The sequence below is a fragment of the Pteropus vampyrus genome, unplaced genomic scaffold (assembly GCF_000151845.1).
Source record: "Pteropus vampyrus isolate Shadow unplaced genomic scaffold, Pvam_2.0 Scaffold4, whole genome shotgun sequence".
Lineage (NCBI taxonomy): Eukaryota > Metazoa > Chordata > Mammalia > Chiroptera > Pteropodidae > Pteropus > Pteropus vampyrus.
Window position 1 is genome coordinate 3851102 of NW_011888785.1, and position 16893 is coordinate 3867994.

Genomic DNA, 16893 nt, shown 5'->3' on the forward strand with positions numbered 1-16893 from the left:
CTTAACAGTTTTGTGTCTCTGGGCCAATTATGTCCACCCATTTATTTCCTTATTTAAAAAAAAAAAATGTCATTTTTGGAGGTTCTTATCATAACAAATTATTTTTTTCAATAATGTGTTGAAAATTTAATCCTTATGACAGGCTATATTCAAAGAGAAATCAGTGATTCTGCTGTCAAGGAGTTAATAGACTTAATATTAGTAATGCAGTAAATAGACTGAGACCTAAATGATTGTGATACAGAGAAGCAAATGACACATTTTGTAATAATAACTAATTTTTTGAGTGCTTACTATGTGCTATTTACCATTCTAAAAACTGTCCCTCCATTGTCTTATATAAGCTTCCACAGATTCTGTAAAGTAGGTCTTACTATCCCCACTTTATGAGTGAGACAACTAAAGTACGGAGAGGGTAGTTTAAAGAGATTAGGAGAGCATGTAATAGCCAAAAGCTAGTTGTAAACTCAAACCAATCTGAATCTATACCTTGGCCTCTTAACCACCATGCAATATGTCCTTTTGAGAGTGAAGTCTAAACTCCCTAGAATGGTATTCAAGGCCCCAGAGAAATAGCTCCAAAATGTATTTCCAAAACTATTTATAAATTACCCAGATGGCTCTCACTCCAGTGAAGCTAGTTCCATTAAATACCCAATGAAAATATTTTGTAAATTCTATATCACTGTCCCCATCTGGAAACTTTGCTTTCTACTACCAATTCGAGCATTCTAATGGATAGCGAGCTCTACATCCTCTGAAATATAATAACAGCTGATGTCTATACTACTTACCTGTCCCTTATGGCATGCTATTCTCATGTGGATGGTTAATTTTTAGTGTGGTTGTATCTTAATTCTTCAATCGAATTGTAAGTAACCTAAGAGCAAAAACAATGTCTTCAACTTCTTTGTGTTTTCCCAAGGCATGTCTTACACCCTGAATTGCAATTATCTCTGTATGTGTCTGGCTGGCTACCTCAGTAACTGACCATGTCTTTTTCATCTTCCTGTTTTTAATGTGTGGCATACTATGTACAACATAAATAGGTTCAATGGATATTTGGTGGAAAAAAAAAGAATGACTGAAAAATGAGTACTCAGCACACATTAGATACTCAATAGTTACTAGTTATTATTACTATAAGTCTCCAAATTTTACTCAAAAATAGAAAATAACCTATTTTAAAATCTGCTTGAATAAAAGCCTCTAAAATTACAGTGACACAAATATATAAAAACTAAAGCTATAACAACCACTTAATTAGGCTGTTAGGATCACTGGTACTAAGCTTAGTTTCACTACCAAACAATATTTCATAGATCACATACTCACATCCTACTCAGAGAAAAAATAACCAAAAACATCTGCCTGTAACAACAGATTTCTAACAATAGCAAGAAAATCTCAAAGACTGATCACATGACATCACTGTTAAAAGTGACGTTTAATAACATAAAAAACTCATACTACCTACAAAACTCTAGTTGTTTTCCACCAAGACCGATATGTGTGCCACAGATGCCACAGTCACAATGATGCTTATAAGGTAGTACCTAATAATTACTTCCTCCCTGCCGTAACTTAGCCACTGAGACAAATACAGGTTTTTTTTTTTCTGACACAAGAGCAGGTACCAGAATATAGTAGGATAATTATAATATCATCATAATTAATTGCAAGCGGAGATGTTTTTAATTACCAAGTGTTATTGGTTGAGTTATATCTCCCCAAAATACATGTGTTGTAATTCTAAACCCAAGTACTTTGAATATGACTCTCTCTGGAGATATAATATTTAAAAAGGTAATTAAGTTAAATCATTAGGATGAGTTCTAATCCAAGATGACTGGTATCCTTAAGAAGAGAAAATTAAGATACAGATAAGTACAGAGGGAAGACCATGTGAAGACAGAGGGAGAAGATGGCATCTACAAGCAAAGGAGAGAGGCCTCAGAAGAAATCAAACCTGCAGATGCCTTGATCTCAAACTTCTAGTTTCCAGAATTGTGAGAAAATAAATTTCTGTTGTTTCAGCCACCCAGTCTGTGGTACTTTGCTACAGCAGACCTAGCACACTAATAGAGCAAGTACTTCCTCCTTTAATTTATTAAAATCTAATTTAATACTCAGAAACAATCACGTATGGTAGTATTTCCCCATTTTATAGTTAGGGAAACCAACGTTTCAGAGATGTTAAATGATGTTTCTGTGATCACCCAGTGAGCAAGAACCAGGATGCAAGACTCAGACTAGAATCTCCTGCCTGAAATCCTGCTGACTTTTCACTCTCAGCAGGTGATGAGTGACAAGATACTTGAGTTTTGGTCCCAGAAATGCCCTAAACTGGTTGTGGAAACTTCAGAATCATTAATTTTTTAACATCTTTGTTTTATCATCTGAAAAATGAAGGGGTTGAACTAAATATTTTAATGGCCGAATAGACTAAGGGTTTATATAAAAGCCTTTCCAGTTTTAAAAATTTAGCTCAAATCATTGTTTCCTAACTCCTAAAGAAATTGTCTCTGTAAACTCATTTAGAATTGAAAGAAAATTCAATATTTGGGGAATCAATTACTATTTTGCCCACAGAAATTGTCTCTTACCAAAAAATACATATTTAAAAACATTTTGAAATATTATGAACTTAACTCACTTAAAAAAGTAATTTTTATAGGATTTGCATCCCATTAGTTAATTTTTGTTTTTGAAGATTTCTCCATTCTGAGCTTTTAAAGACTGCACAGAGCTTCATGAACAAAACACAAGACTTTTTTTTTTTTTTTTTACAGAAAATCTTGAGTTCAGGTTTAAAATCTTTAGCGAATAATTTCATTATCTTGAAAGGGAAAAAAGTAGTTTCAGACCTTAGTTTCTAAGTCTGAGAAATAGTGTAAATGGCTTCCTGCATGCTTATAAAAAAGTTTGCCATTAAATGAAAGAATATCTGTAAAATACCTTTGAACTCTTTGGAGGGAAGTTGCTGTATTATATATTCAACTGCAAAGTAATAAAGACTCATAGTGTTAGGGTATCTTTTTTTCAATAACTTCCTCAGTTTTGGAATATTATGTGAGTGCTTGGTTTGTACATTGTTCATATCTATAGTAAATGTATATTTTATTTGCCAGGAAGAGGGAAGTTTACCATGGAAAATAATTTATACTATAATGGAAGATAGCAGGTTATATGACCCTAGGGGTTCAATTGTGAATCATCTCTTGTGTGTTTTTGAGTAAAGGCAGTCTATCCAAGGGGAGAAAAAAAAATCTACAAACCACATAGTCCATCCAATCACATAAAGACAAATCAACCTTCAGGCAAATCAAAAGTCTTCATTTAAAGCTTACCTGGATTTGGCATGCTGCCGATCTTGTCCAAATCCCTTAACAATATACTTCCACAAACAGTTAAAAACATGCATACTGAAAATCATACCCTTTGCAACGTTATTTTTAAAAACAAGAAAATCTTTATCTCAAAGGAGACAATCGCTTAGAAAAAGCAAAGTTCCTCTCTGAGTTTGCAACATGTAAATAGGGATTAGTGGGTGGGATTGCGGTGTGCTCCGGTGCATAAATAGAGGTTGGGCAGAGCTGGCACACTAGGAAACTTGGACGGCACAGAGGCCACCTGGCTCACACAGACAGGTGGGTGGGGAACTCCAGGTAAGATTCCTGACAATAGCGTTGGAGTGCTCAGAGTAAGCTTTGGCCTTTGATTACTGTGTAAAGTTGCAGGCAATCAACAGAGAAGTGAAAGGTAGTTTCAAGGGCACTTGAATGGGATTTGAAGAGAGAATAAATGAAAATTTCACCAAAGATTTACTGGGGCCTTTCTTTGGCCAGAGCTGGCAGAGTGCTCCGTTCCTGAGCTGGTTCAAGGTAATGATTTCTCCCTTGGGAAATAAGAGGTGTAAGAGTAGATGAACTCTACTTGTTTTTAAACCTGGGACAGGGCCCAGGGTCTTCTGTCACTGTGCACTGGACACCTATGTAATGCTCCATTTCTCTCCCACTGCCTAAAGCAAGGCCCATAAGACTAGGAAACTTTAGCTCGGATTGCCTGCTTGGAACTGCAGTTCAGAATATTATTGCAAGTCAGAAAAACAGTTCTTCGCTATCTGGTGCAAAGATATTCTTGTTGCTCTTCAATCTTTAAATTCATGGGATAGAATATAAGAGGAGAGATCTGGGTGCTTTCCTGAAGCATTTATGAAATTTATGAATAGAAATACTGAAACCTGCAAGTTCATTCCTTGCCAAAGATAAGAGGACAGATAGAGCGACCAGTAAAAAGTGCCGGAAAGGGAGGGAGGGAGAAAGAGAGAAAGAGGTGGGGGGACGGAGAGAGGGAGAGAGGGGATGGGGGAGAGAGAGAGAGAGAGAAGAAAGAGAGAGAGAGAGAGAGAGAGCGAGAGAGAAAGTTTGTGTGTCTAAATTGTCAATATCTTCCATTGTTAGCATTCTGTTTTGAGGTGGTTTAGGCAGGAAGTTTACAGAGCAGGGTCTATTATGAAAATTCGATAGAATGAAATCTCAGAAAGTCAGCTCACAGCAGGATGTTTGTTCAGCAGGAGTTATATTAGTCTTTGTTGAGTCGTCCTACCATAACATGTAACATATCAATAGTTCTAACTTGTAAGCTGCGGAGCTATCACAAGGGCTGTTAAGTGCCACTTGCACGACAAGGACTGTCAATGAACTAAATGGGTAAAATGCTTCATCATCAATTCACAATTATTTTTTTAATATACATCGATGCTGTTGTTCTAACTAAAATACAAAATCAGACGTTTGTTCATGAAGCCAAAGTAGCTATTTGCTATGATGTTTCTGAATCAACTAATATTGAAAAAGTACGATTACTCTCCCATAAAAGTTCCTCGGTTTTTTTTTAACATTAAGTCTTTGTACTAAGAAAGCTGGAAATTGTTGACTTGTAGTACATTTGAGTTGTTTCTGCAGAACATTAGGATACAAAAATTGTTCTTGGCATTTCCACATCTTTATCAGTGTAAAAAATGAAGAAAGTATATCGGTGCTTTTTTTTGTTTTTGTTTTTTGAGTTAAGACATTCTGTGGCTATGTACTATGATTTGGATAATTAGTCAGTTTAATACAAGGCATCATCTGGATTTGGTGATTTAGCAACACTTTTTAAAAATCAGCTAACAATTGGCAAAGGGTCCCACTCAAGCTATCAGAACATGGGGAACTTTTCCCCTTAAAAATACGAAGCATTGATAGTCCATCCTGCTTCCTGTTCAGAGCTTATTTGCTTTAATTCAAAACCTACACCAATGTTAGATATTTAATTTTAAGCAATTTCAGTCTTTGACTCTACTAAAATCCCAAGTCTCCCAGCTTTGCGTGTTATGGTCCCTGGATAACTGTAGTGATTTGCTAGCGAGCTCACTTTGCTAGCTCGCTGTCTCCCTCACTCATTCATGGACCTTGTCTTGCTATTCACATTCCTGTTCACAGACACTTTCTTCACAGCAGTTAAGTGACAAACTTTGCAGGTTTTAAATTAAATAAGGAATCATTTTATTCAGATCTTATTTTTCAATGGCAATGTCCCCATTTGAACAGAAGGCTAAAGAACTATGTATGTTTAGAGTAATTGTTTCAGGTTGGGAAAATGGGAGCCAGCACTGCAAAAGGGCAAGATCCCAGAGCCTTGGTTCTACACCCATCCCATAAATCTTCACCCGTCTGAATTTCAGATTCTTCATCTATAAAATGAGGCATTAGGGAAGTGATTAAAAAAAGAGGTAATCTATAAGGTGCCTTCCAACACTGAAAATGTTTAAGCATAAAATTTAAATGTAAATTTCCTTAGTTATAAGAGTATATATATCTACTTATTTTCTTAAAATATATCTGTATCTGTTTCTTAAAATATATCTATATGTTTGTAGATTCCTATAAAGATCTACATCAGTTTAGTTATATCTGTATAAAGCTAGATGATAGATAATTGATAGATGATAGATAGATAGATAGATAGATAGATAGATAGATAGATAGATAGATAGATGATAGATAGACAGACAGATGATAGATATTCACATTGCATTCTTAGGAAAATTCTGTAGAAGAAAGTTTTTCACTGATTTTGCATATTTTCAATCTCAGCTAAATCTCAATTCCTGTTGATGACAGTCTGAAGATTTCGAAGACTGCTAATGCTGTATTATATATTCAACTGCAAAGTAATAAAGACTCATAGTGTTAGGGTATCTTTTTTTCAATAACTTCCTCAGTTTTGGAATATTATGTGAGTGCTTGGTTTGTACATTGTTCATATCTATAGTAAATGTATATTTTATTTGCCAGGAAGAGGGAAGTTTACCATGGAAAATAATTTATACTATAATGGACGATAGCAGGTTATATGACCCTAGGGGTTCAATTGTGAATCATCTCTTGTGTGTTTTTGAGTAAAGGCAGTCTATCCAAGGGGAGAAAAAAAAATCTACAAACCACATAGTCCATCCAATCACATAAAGACAAATCAACCTTCAGGCAAATCAAAAGTCTTCATTTAAAGCTTACCTGGATTTGGCATGCTGCCGATCTTGTCCAAATCCCTTAACAATATACTTCCACAAACAGTTAAAAACATGCATACTGAAAATCATACCCTTTGCAACGTTATTTTTAAAAACAAGAAAATCTTTATCTCAAAGGAGACAATCGCTTAGAAAAAGCAAAGTTCCTCTCTGAGTTTGCAACATGTAAATAGGGATTAGTGGGTGGGATTGCGGTGTGCTCCGGTGCATAAATAGAGGTTGGGCAGAGCTGGCACACTAGGAAACTTGGACGGCACAGAGGCCACCTGGCTCACACAGACAGGTGGGTGGGGAACTCCAGGTAAGATTCCTGACAATAGCGTTGGAGTGCTCAGAGTAAGCTTTGGCCTTTGATTACTGTGTAAAGTTGCAGGCAATCAACAGAGAAGTGAAAGGTAGTTTCAAGGGCACTTGAATGGGATTTGAAGAGAGAATAAATGAAAATTTCACCAAAGATTTACTGGGGCCTTTCTTTGGCCAGAGCTGGCAGAGTGCTCCGTTCCTGAGCTGGTTCAAGGTAATGATTTCTCCCTTGGGAAATAAGAGGTGTAAGAGTAGATGAACTCTACTTGTTTTTAAACCTGGGACAGGGCCCAGGGTCTTCTGTCACTGTGCACTGGACACCTATGTAATGCTCCATTTCTCTCCCACTGCCTAAAGCAAGGCCCATAAGACTAGGAAACTTTAGCTCGGATTGCCTGCTTGGAACTGCAGTTCAGAATATTATTGCAAGTCAGAAAAACAGTTCTTCGCTATCTGGTGCAAAGATATTCTTGTTGCTCTTCAATCTTTAAATTCATGGGATAGAATATAAGAGGAGAGATCTGGGTGCTTTCCTGAAGCATTTATGAAATTTATGAATAGAAATACTGAAACCTGCAAGTTCATTCCTTGCCAAAGATAAGAGGACAGATAGAGCGACCAGTAAAAAGTGCCGGAAAGGGAGGGAGGGAGAAAGAGAGAAAGAGGTGGGGGGACGGAGAGAGGGAGAGAGGGGATGGGGGAGAGAGAGAGAGAGAGAAGAAAGAGAGAGAGAGAGAGAGAGAGCGAGAGAGAAAGTTTGTGTGTCTAAATTGTCAATATCTTCCATTGTTAGCATTCTGTTTTGAGGTGGTTTAGGCAGGAAGTTTACAGAGCAGGGTCTATTATGAAAATTCGATAGAATGAAATCTCAGAAAGTCAGCTCACAGCAGGATGTTTGTTCAGCAGGAGTTATATTAGTCTTTGTTGAGTCGTCCTACCATAACATGTAACATATCAATAGTTCTAACTTGTAAGCTGCGGAGCTATCACAAGGGCTGTTAAGTGCCACTTGCACGACAAGGACTGTCAATGAACTAAATGGGTAAAATGCTTCATCATCAATTCACAATTATTTTTTTAATATACATCGATGCTGTTGTTCTAACTAAAATACAAAATCAGACGTTTGTTCATGAAGCCAAAGTAGCTATTTGCTATGATGTTTCTGAATCAACTAATATTGAAAAAGTACGATTACTCTCCCATAAAAGTTCCTCGGTTTTTTTTTAACATTAAGTCTTTGTACTAAGAAAGCTGGAAATTGTTGACTTGTAGTACATTTGAGTTGTTTCTGCAGAACATTAGGATACAAAAATTGTTCTTGGCATTTCCACATCTTTATCAGTGTAAAAAATGAAGAAAGTATATCGGTGCTTTTTTTTGTTTTTGTTTTTTGAGTTAAGACATTCTGTGGCTATGTACTATGATTTGGATAATTAGTCAGTTTAATACAAGGCATCATCTGGATTTGGTGATTTAGCAACACTTTTTAAAAATCAGCTAACAATTGGCAAAGGGTCCCACTCAAGCTATCAGAACATGGGGAACTTTTCCCCTTAAAAATACGAAGCATTGATAGTCCATCCTGCTTCCTGTTCAGAGCTTATTTGCTTTAATTCAAAACCTACACCAATGTTAGATATTTAATTTTAAGCAATTTCAGTCTTTGACTCTACTAAAATCCCAAGTCTCCCAGCTTTGCGTGTTATGGTCCCTGGATAACTGTAGTGATTTGCTAGCGAGCTCACTTTGCTAGCTCGCTGTCTCCCTCACTCATTCATGGACCTTGTCTTGCCATTCACATTCCTGTTCACAGACACTTTCTTCACAGCATTTAAGTGACAAACTTTGCAGGTTTTAAATTAAATAAGGAATCATTTTATTCAGATCTTATTTTTCAATGGCAATGTCCCCATTTGAACAGAAGGCTAAAGAACTATGTATGTTTAGAGTAATTGTTTCAGGTTGGGAAAATGGGAGCCAGCACTGCAAAAGGGCAAGATCCCGGAGCCTTGGTTCTACACCCATCCCATAAATCTTCACCCGTCTGAATTTCAGATTCTTCATCTATAAAATGAGGCATTAGGGAAGTGATTAAAAAAAGAGGTAATCTATAAGGTGCCTTCCAACACTGAAAATGTTTAAGCATAAAATTTAAATGTAAATTTCCTTAGTTATAAGAGTATATATATCTACTTATTTTCTTAAAATATATCTGTATCTGTTTCTTAAAATATATCTATATGTTTGTAGATTCCTATAAAGATCTACATCAGTTTAGTTATATCTGTATAAAGCTAGATGATAGATAATTGATAGATGATAGATAGATAGATAGATAGATAGATAGATAGATAGATAGATAGATGATAGATGATAGATAGATAGACAGACAGATGGTAGATATTCACATTGCATTCTTAGGAAAATTCTGTAGAAGATAGTTTTTCACTGATTTTGCATATTTTCAATCTCAGCTAAATCTCAATTCCTGTTGATGACAGTCTGAAGATTTCGAAGACTGCTAATTTCCTTTTGTTGATATTTTACCTGTTTTCCATATCAGATTTGCCATGGAGAAGATTTCAGTATCAACATTCTTACTTCTTGTGGCCCTCTCCTACACTCTGGCTAAAGATACCACAGTCAAACAGGGAGCTAAGAAGGACACAAGGGACTCTCAACCCAAACTGCCCCAGACCCTCTCCAGAGGTAGGAGTCAGCCTCTCGTCAGCTTCCAATGCTATTAAATTGAGAAGCTGAGACTCGTGTGCTGAACGTATTTCTGTAGGCTCCCTCTAGATTTATCAAAATTTTATAATTATTTCTACTTTCTCTAGAGGTTTTTCTTCTTCAGTATCAAGTATATATTTCCAGTCTTTACCATCAAAGCTTTTCAACAGCTTTGGATCTGAAATTATAATAGCTTTAAATACACTGGTTCATTTTGTTTTAGGTTGGGGTGATCAACTCATCTGGACTCAGACGTATGAAGAAGCCTTATATAAGTCCAAGACCAGGTAAAAATATTAAGGGTTACGCAGAGTTCTCTCAAAGCTCTCAAGAGCACCATCTAGTGTTATTTAGTTATACATGAAATCCTGCTCATTAAAAATTACCCAATCTCTTTTTCTCTTAAAGCAACAAACCCTTGATGATTATTCATCACTTGGATGAATGTCCACACAGTCAAGGTAATTTATTCTTCTAAATATGATTTCCTTTATAGGCTTTTGCTTTAGGACCAAGGTTTAGATCACTCTTCTTTCTATCCTTAGCACCTAGCATGGTTGAATAAAAAATAGTATTTCATTTAGTAAGAAGATATTTTAAAGTAACTTCAAATATTTCCACATTTTATGTTAATCATTGGTGCATATCTTGAAAAAAAACAAGCTCTATGATTCGTCCTTGACTTCTTGCTTCCTCTTATACTCCACATCCAATACATCAACAGTTACCATTGGCTTTACCTCTAAAACATAGCCTAAAGTCAGCACCAGCTTCATGAGCATGCAACCTGTGCAGTTGCACAGGGCCCAGTTCTCAGGTTTCCATGCTTGGTTTAAAGTTTTGTTGTCTCTGTCTTCAAATTCTTAATAATTTTTGAACAATGGGTTTCATAGTTTTTATTTTGCACTGAGCTCTGTATAGTATATAGGTCCTGCTCAAATTTAACCACTTCCCAATTGTCTTATTGCTACTCTCCTGGTCCAAACCAAGGTTGCATCTTATCTAGAATATAATAACTATCTAACTGGTCACCATATAGTCAGCTCTCAAAACAGAAGGCAGAATGAGGCTATTACACATAAATCACATCCTATCACTAGTGACTTCTCGTCACGGGTCAAATTAAATCCAAATGCTTGACCGTGGCCTATAAAGCTGGACATGATCTGGGTACTGGCTCCATCTTTCCTTACCACTCTTCCCTTTTTTTTTTTTTTTTTTTATCTCCACTCCAGCTAGCCTGGATTTTGTGCTTTTTCCTCAAACATCTGAGTTCATTTCCACCTCAGGACTATTGTTCTTATTATCCCTTTTGCCTAGTGTGACATACCCCCCAAATCTTAGAATAGATAACTCTCTCATTTCAATGTCAGCCTCCTCAGAGAGGTCTACCCTGATTACTCTATAGCTCTTAAACCTCTTGCTTTGCTTTGTTTTTCTCCAAAGTACATATCTCCACCTGAAATTATTAGATACATATATGTTTACTTGTTTATGGTCTATCTCCTATACAGGTATTTGAGTTCTCTGAAAAAAAGCACATTTTTTTTTCACTTCTCTATCCCCAGTGCATAAAACAGTGCTTACCGCAGAGTAGCCACTCAATAAATCTGGGCTGAAAAAAATCAATCAATAAATAGATAAATGCATGAATGGGTGAATGGTGAGAAGCAAAGGTAGTCATTGGCCTAGATATTACTTCACTAATCATTGTCTGAAAGGGTAAAATTGAATATTGTGTTAAAAATACAGTTCAGCTTAAAATATAACAGAGAATAATGGTTTTAACTGGTGATGAGATGGATGCTTAATGATTTTTCTTTGTATTACAGCTTTAAAGAAAATGTTTGCTGAAAATAAAGAAATCCAGAAATTGGCAGAGCAGTTTGTCCTCATCAATCTAGTTGTAAGTGTACTTTTCACCATCACTGACATCTCCGGTGCTCATGATTTGAAAAGAATGATTCATTTTTCCTATACATTTTAATCACACTGCATGAACTGGGATTTGTTCCAAATATCTCATCTCGAAGACTAGAGAGAAAATAATACTTTATTAGTAATCTATATTTCATGTTAATGTTTTTTATTTAGTAATTAATAATTTTAGGTTGTCAGAAAAGTACTCTCCTGTGGGTAGGCTATTCTCTGTTGCTGTAATAATTGAAGGTATTTGTATTTTGCAAATTACTTCCTGTGCCCCTTCCTGCAGTCCTGGCTGTTTTATACACATTCTTAGCCTTTGTCTCCTCTCTCCCTGAAACAGACCTCTCTGACAATCAAAATCTAAACATGTTTATCCTCATGCATTCCCACTAACTTCATCATCACCACCTCTCTTGATGTTCAAGCTTTTTGCCTTAGTCTACCATAACCCTGAGTCAGTTCCCCACCTCCAGCATCCAGCTCCCAGCCCCCTCTCTCATACTCTTCACAGGCTGACAAGTTGGCTTCTTCAAAAGAGCATCTACACCAGTAATTCTTCCCTACCTCCCTTCCACAGGATCCTCTTCCTCCTTCCACTCCCTAACAATAGTGCCTTGGTGAATCGTTATTTGACATACTCCTTGTTTTCATATTCCATAGTCTCTATGGGCAACATCATCTACATCGCCTTTAATCAATGGCCACACACTGATAATTCCCACCTCTTACCCAAGCATGCAACGAGTTTCAACTTGTGTATACAACCATGTTCCAGACATCCCATAATTAGCTTACACTCAACATGTTTGATGTTGACTTTATCAGCTTTATCCAGGCTTTTCAAATAGCTCTTCTTTCCCTATTGCCTATTTTACAGAACATGTTATTCTAGATTGAACTCTCCTACTCTCCCCCAGCAGTCACAAAGCCCTGCGGTTCTAACTTTCAAATATTTTTGTTACTTGGTCACTTCTTTGTAAACTGGGAACCACAATTTTAGTGTAAGAATTGTTCACTTTGCCTAGCTTATTGCAATATTACTAAATGGCTCCCTGCCTACAAGATAAATTCCATCTAATCCTATGTGGGCATCAAGTTAATCACTCCAAAAACCACAGTACCTCTTCTAACATCCCTCCACTGGGTCTTATCTATTTATGAACAAATGCAAACACTGAGGTACAGTGGACAAAGTCATTCATGAGCTGGCCCCTGAAGCCCCTCTCCAGCATCTTCTCTCACCACCACCTCATACATCCCCTATGTTTTAGTCTTTTCCAAAAACTAAATTATTAGAAAAAATTATCAGAAAAACGCTATCCATTTCTACCATGCACAATCTCTCCCCTTTGCCTACAATGATCTCTTTTTCCACGTAACTGACTTCTATTCATTTTTTAAGATTCCTCCTTATTCACTTCATAAAGTCCTAATAGAAAGAACTTGCACACTGATTTATATGTCCTACTCTGGGCACCCATGGCATACGCACATCCTCTATTATAACATTGCATCCACTGGTTCCCAATATTCATTTTCCTACCTGCATCTCCCAATAGGTTACGCATTTTTGAGTGATAAGTGCTGTATATTGCTAAATAAACTTTTAAATAAAAATTTGATAACTGGATAGATGGATGCTCAAGATAATCCTGTGTTTCTGTCAATTTCTCCAAAAATTACTTCTGCTTTTTTAAATTAATCTATTTCCTCTTACTTCATAGAGGACGTCTTCCCCGAATGCTATAATTCCTTCCGAATTCTTCCTTCTTAAACTTTTTTGTTGTTTATCCTATACATTCAGTGCTTTATCTCCTGTTCTGCATCACATTCTGCACTAACTTATTATTTTATGCATGTAACTTGTCTGTCCATCTATATTATAAACTCTTGTGGAAGAGATGTGCCTTACATGATCTTAAGATGCCTAGTACAGTAATGGACACATTTTTGTATTAGCAAGTTTGAAAATAATGAGTAAACAAACTAAAAACTGTTTTTATTTTAAATCTTAGTATGAAACAACTGACAAACACCTTTCTCCTGATGGCCAATACGTCCCCAGAATTATGTTTGTTGGTAAGTAAAAGTAACAATGAGATGAAATGCACTCTGAAAATTACACAAGCACGGCCATTTCTCTTCCTCAGTCTTCACCACCCGTATCTGCCACTCCACCATGGCCAATGCCACCACAAAGCTCTAATGAGGGGTATGATGTTCTTTTAAGTTTCACAAAGTATTTTCATTAGAAAATGTGATCATCTAGCTATTTTCACAGCACTTTTTCTTACATGCTAATTTTAACTTTTCATCTTCTGCCAGAAACACATCTGAGCAGGACACACCCTGTTAACGGTTTAAATACATTAGTCATTTTCCCAAATACATCAGGTCTGTCAATACTTATTTTTAATCAGGCAAACTTTCAGTTTGTGTGTTAGGCTCTTCTTTCTGACAATGCTGATGATAACTTTAGGAAAGTTAGGAATATGAGTTGAAAAAAAAATCAAGTAGGCATGTTTCTTCCTGCCACTGGAACTTGTCCTATGCTGTTCCCTCTGCTGAAAAGCCTTTCCCACTCTCCCTCTGTGACTTCAAATCACCTAGTTAAGTCCCCAGTCATCACTGCTTTTCACTGACCTGATCAAATCCGCACAATGTGCTTTTGTGTCACAATGTTTCTTTCAATGGTCCTACTTTCCTCGGTCATAATTTAACATTTACTGGGTGATTGTTTAATAAATATTTCTCCCATGGGACTATAAACAACATGTGGCAGGGACTGACCCTGTTTCTGCTCACCATCACATTTTCAGCATCGCCCAGTGGTAGGCTAACAATAAATATTTCTTAAATGACAACAAATTAATTGAGTTTAGCTTTGATCAAAATCTTACTGACTTAAAATCTATAATTAAGCCCATCCCATAAAAGAGCTTACTCTAACCAAGTGGTTCGCCTTTGTAATTCCTCCAAGTTTATGTTAAATGTACAAATGAGGAATAAAAAGTAAAGGAAGGAGACAGGATGAACTGGAGCCTTATAGATTTTTTTTTGTTAGGACTTAGAAAATTTAGAACCCCTGAAATTAAGAGAGACTTAATAGGACATCCAGTCTTACCTTGTACAGGAATTCTGTTCACAGTTTTCCCATCTAAGGGAATTTGAACCCGAGTTTGGTTCCTGCAGTCATAAGAAACAACTCCAGCTCAGGAGTTCTCCACACTGTCTGCACATTAGAATCATCTGGAAGATTTTAAAACTCAAGCTGCCCAGGCCATGCCTCAAACCAATTAAATCGGAATCTCTAGGGGTGGGACACAGCGTCAGTATTTTTCAAAGTTCTCCAGGTGATTCCATTGTGCAGCCCAGATTGTGAGCCAGTGGCTGGGTGTTTAAAAGCCTTTTATGTTAACTTAATACCGAGATCAGACCAGCTGCTTGTACCCTCTGTACGCAGTAGCAGGTCGTCAGTCTCTGTTGAAACAAAAGAGTGTCTGTTTCTTGTCATTTATGTTGATCCCAGTCCAATATTCTGAAATGGCAGAGCCTGTCCACTCAAATACCTGTGACAGACTCTGCAAACAAACAGGTGCTTCTCACATGTCCTCTTTACTTAGATTTCACGACGTGCACCTTTTTCTTCTTCAATCATCTAAGGTTTCTAGACTGCTGTATACCCCAGCAATACCTCCCTTTTAGATGTACCATATATCAAAAATACCTTTCTGTCTGATTGATAACTTCCAGTTAAATATAAAACATGAAAGAAAAAAAAACAGGTTTAAACAATACATAAGGGATGACTCCTAAATCTATTTTCAAAATGCAACTAATTAACAATAAAGTAAGAAATAGGGATGTTTCATGCTTATTTGACCTTTGCTGCTCTTAAGGGCTTACTTTCTTTTCTTCATTAAAACAAACAAACGAACCTTGGTTTTGAACACTAAGCATTGGATGTTGGTTTCTAATTATCTAGGTTGCTCTTGGTGACACAATTACAACATAATCATTTCAAAAGTTTAAAATAATTTAATACAGAATGCCAATGTTTTCAACAAAACCAAAACACAACCCCAAAGATAATAACCCATCTTCAGGTTGCTACAGATAAGACAGCAGGATTCATAATCTTCTCCGTGGGGCTGTTGATGGCTCCCAGCAGGGCTTTAGGGTACTGAATGCTGGAGGCTGGGTTGCAGAATGGTTGGACACATCCTACGGGACACATGCTGTGTTCCTTTCATTGGACAAGGACAAATACGTGAGCTATGTCAAGCAATAGACGTTACTTGGAAACGTAGCACTCCATGCCTTCTGTCTTTTCCTTACAGACCCGTCCCTGACAGTTAGAGCCGACATCACCGGAAGATACTCAAATCGTCTCTATGCTTACGAACCTTCTGACGCAGCTCTATGTAAGTGCTAAGGCCATTGAACATCTCTATTGCGCTGATGAACATCTCTATGGCGCTGTGCTGGCAGCGGAGGCCACATGACCATGAGGAAGGAAAGGAAAGCCCTGCTCAGGGACACCAGAGAATCAGCTTGACCCTAACTAGTCTCCTCCTCAGGCAAATCACTCTCAGCTTGATCTCATTTTTCTTTAAATCTCAATTGAAGATAAATTTGTTTGATTGGGTATCTTTTTCTCTAGGAGTATTCTATGGCCATATTACCCACTTTTCAGATCTTCTCTTAGTCACACTAGCGTACAACTCTTTCTACCACAGAATTTAGTACAATAGTTGTAGTAATCCACATGCTTTGTTCCCCACCCACCCACCCAAATAATGAAACTGAAATAATTTAGTCTCCCTCGTTGAAGTTAAAATTGAGTTCAGTCTTAAAGATCAATAGTAAAGATGGCTCCAAAGAGTTGCCAAGATATGGCCCTTGGGGTTGCCATAAAATGGGGGGGGTGGGAGGAAGAGCAAGAGGGACTCAAGGTAGATGAAATACCTCGATGGGAAACTCTACTTGTGACACCTAATTAGTCCTTCTGGGAAAAAAACTGAGTTTTGTCCTAAGAACCAATTCTGCTCAATGACTAGTGGCCTAGAACTACACTGCCCAATATGTTATCCAGTAGCCACCTGTAGCTGTTTAATATTGAAATTACTTATAATTTAAAATTCATTTCCTCAGTCACATTAACTATATTTCAAGTACTTGATGCAAAGGCACTGAATATTTGTCATTATTACAGAAATTCTCATCGGGGGCACTGACTTAAAACATTATTTGGGAAAAGATTCGGAGGCTATGTCTTGGCAGCAGAGAGATTATCACAGTCATTAGCAATGACTGGGAGGACCAGCGAAAGCACAGCCCAAGTACTGATCATT

The 16893-nt window shown here is 37.0% G+C and overlaps 1 protein-coding gene across 3 annotated transcripts in view; it reads left to right on the forward strand.

Annotated features, from left to right (window-relative positions):
- The first annotated feature begins 3540 nt into the window (after positions 1-3540).
- AGR2 (anterior gradient 2, protein disulphide isomerase family member) overlaps positions 3541-16893 on the forward strand; it is a 14704-nt gene continuing 1351 nt past the window's right edge. Inside the window, exons 1-7 of one of the 3 annotated variants that reach the window (XM_011362822.2) lie at positions 3541-3668; positions 9447-9592; positions 9837-9900; positions 10022-10074; positions 11446-11519; positions 13555-13618; positions 15880-15963. In XM_011362822.2, coding sequence (XP_011361124.1) covers positions 9454-9592; positions 9837-9900; positions 10022-10074; positions 11446-11519; positions 13555-13618; positions 15880-15963 — 478 coding nt within the window. In that variant the 5' untranslated portion in view covers positions 3541-3668; positions 9447-9453. Of the gene's footprint in view, positions 3669-6699; positions 6879-9446; positions 9593-9836; positions 9901-10021; positions 10075-11445; positions 11520-13554; positions 13619-15879; positions 15964-16893 lie in introns of those variants that run through there. The other 2 variants (XM_011362827.2, XM_023532851.1) reach the window with 2 other exon arrangements.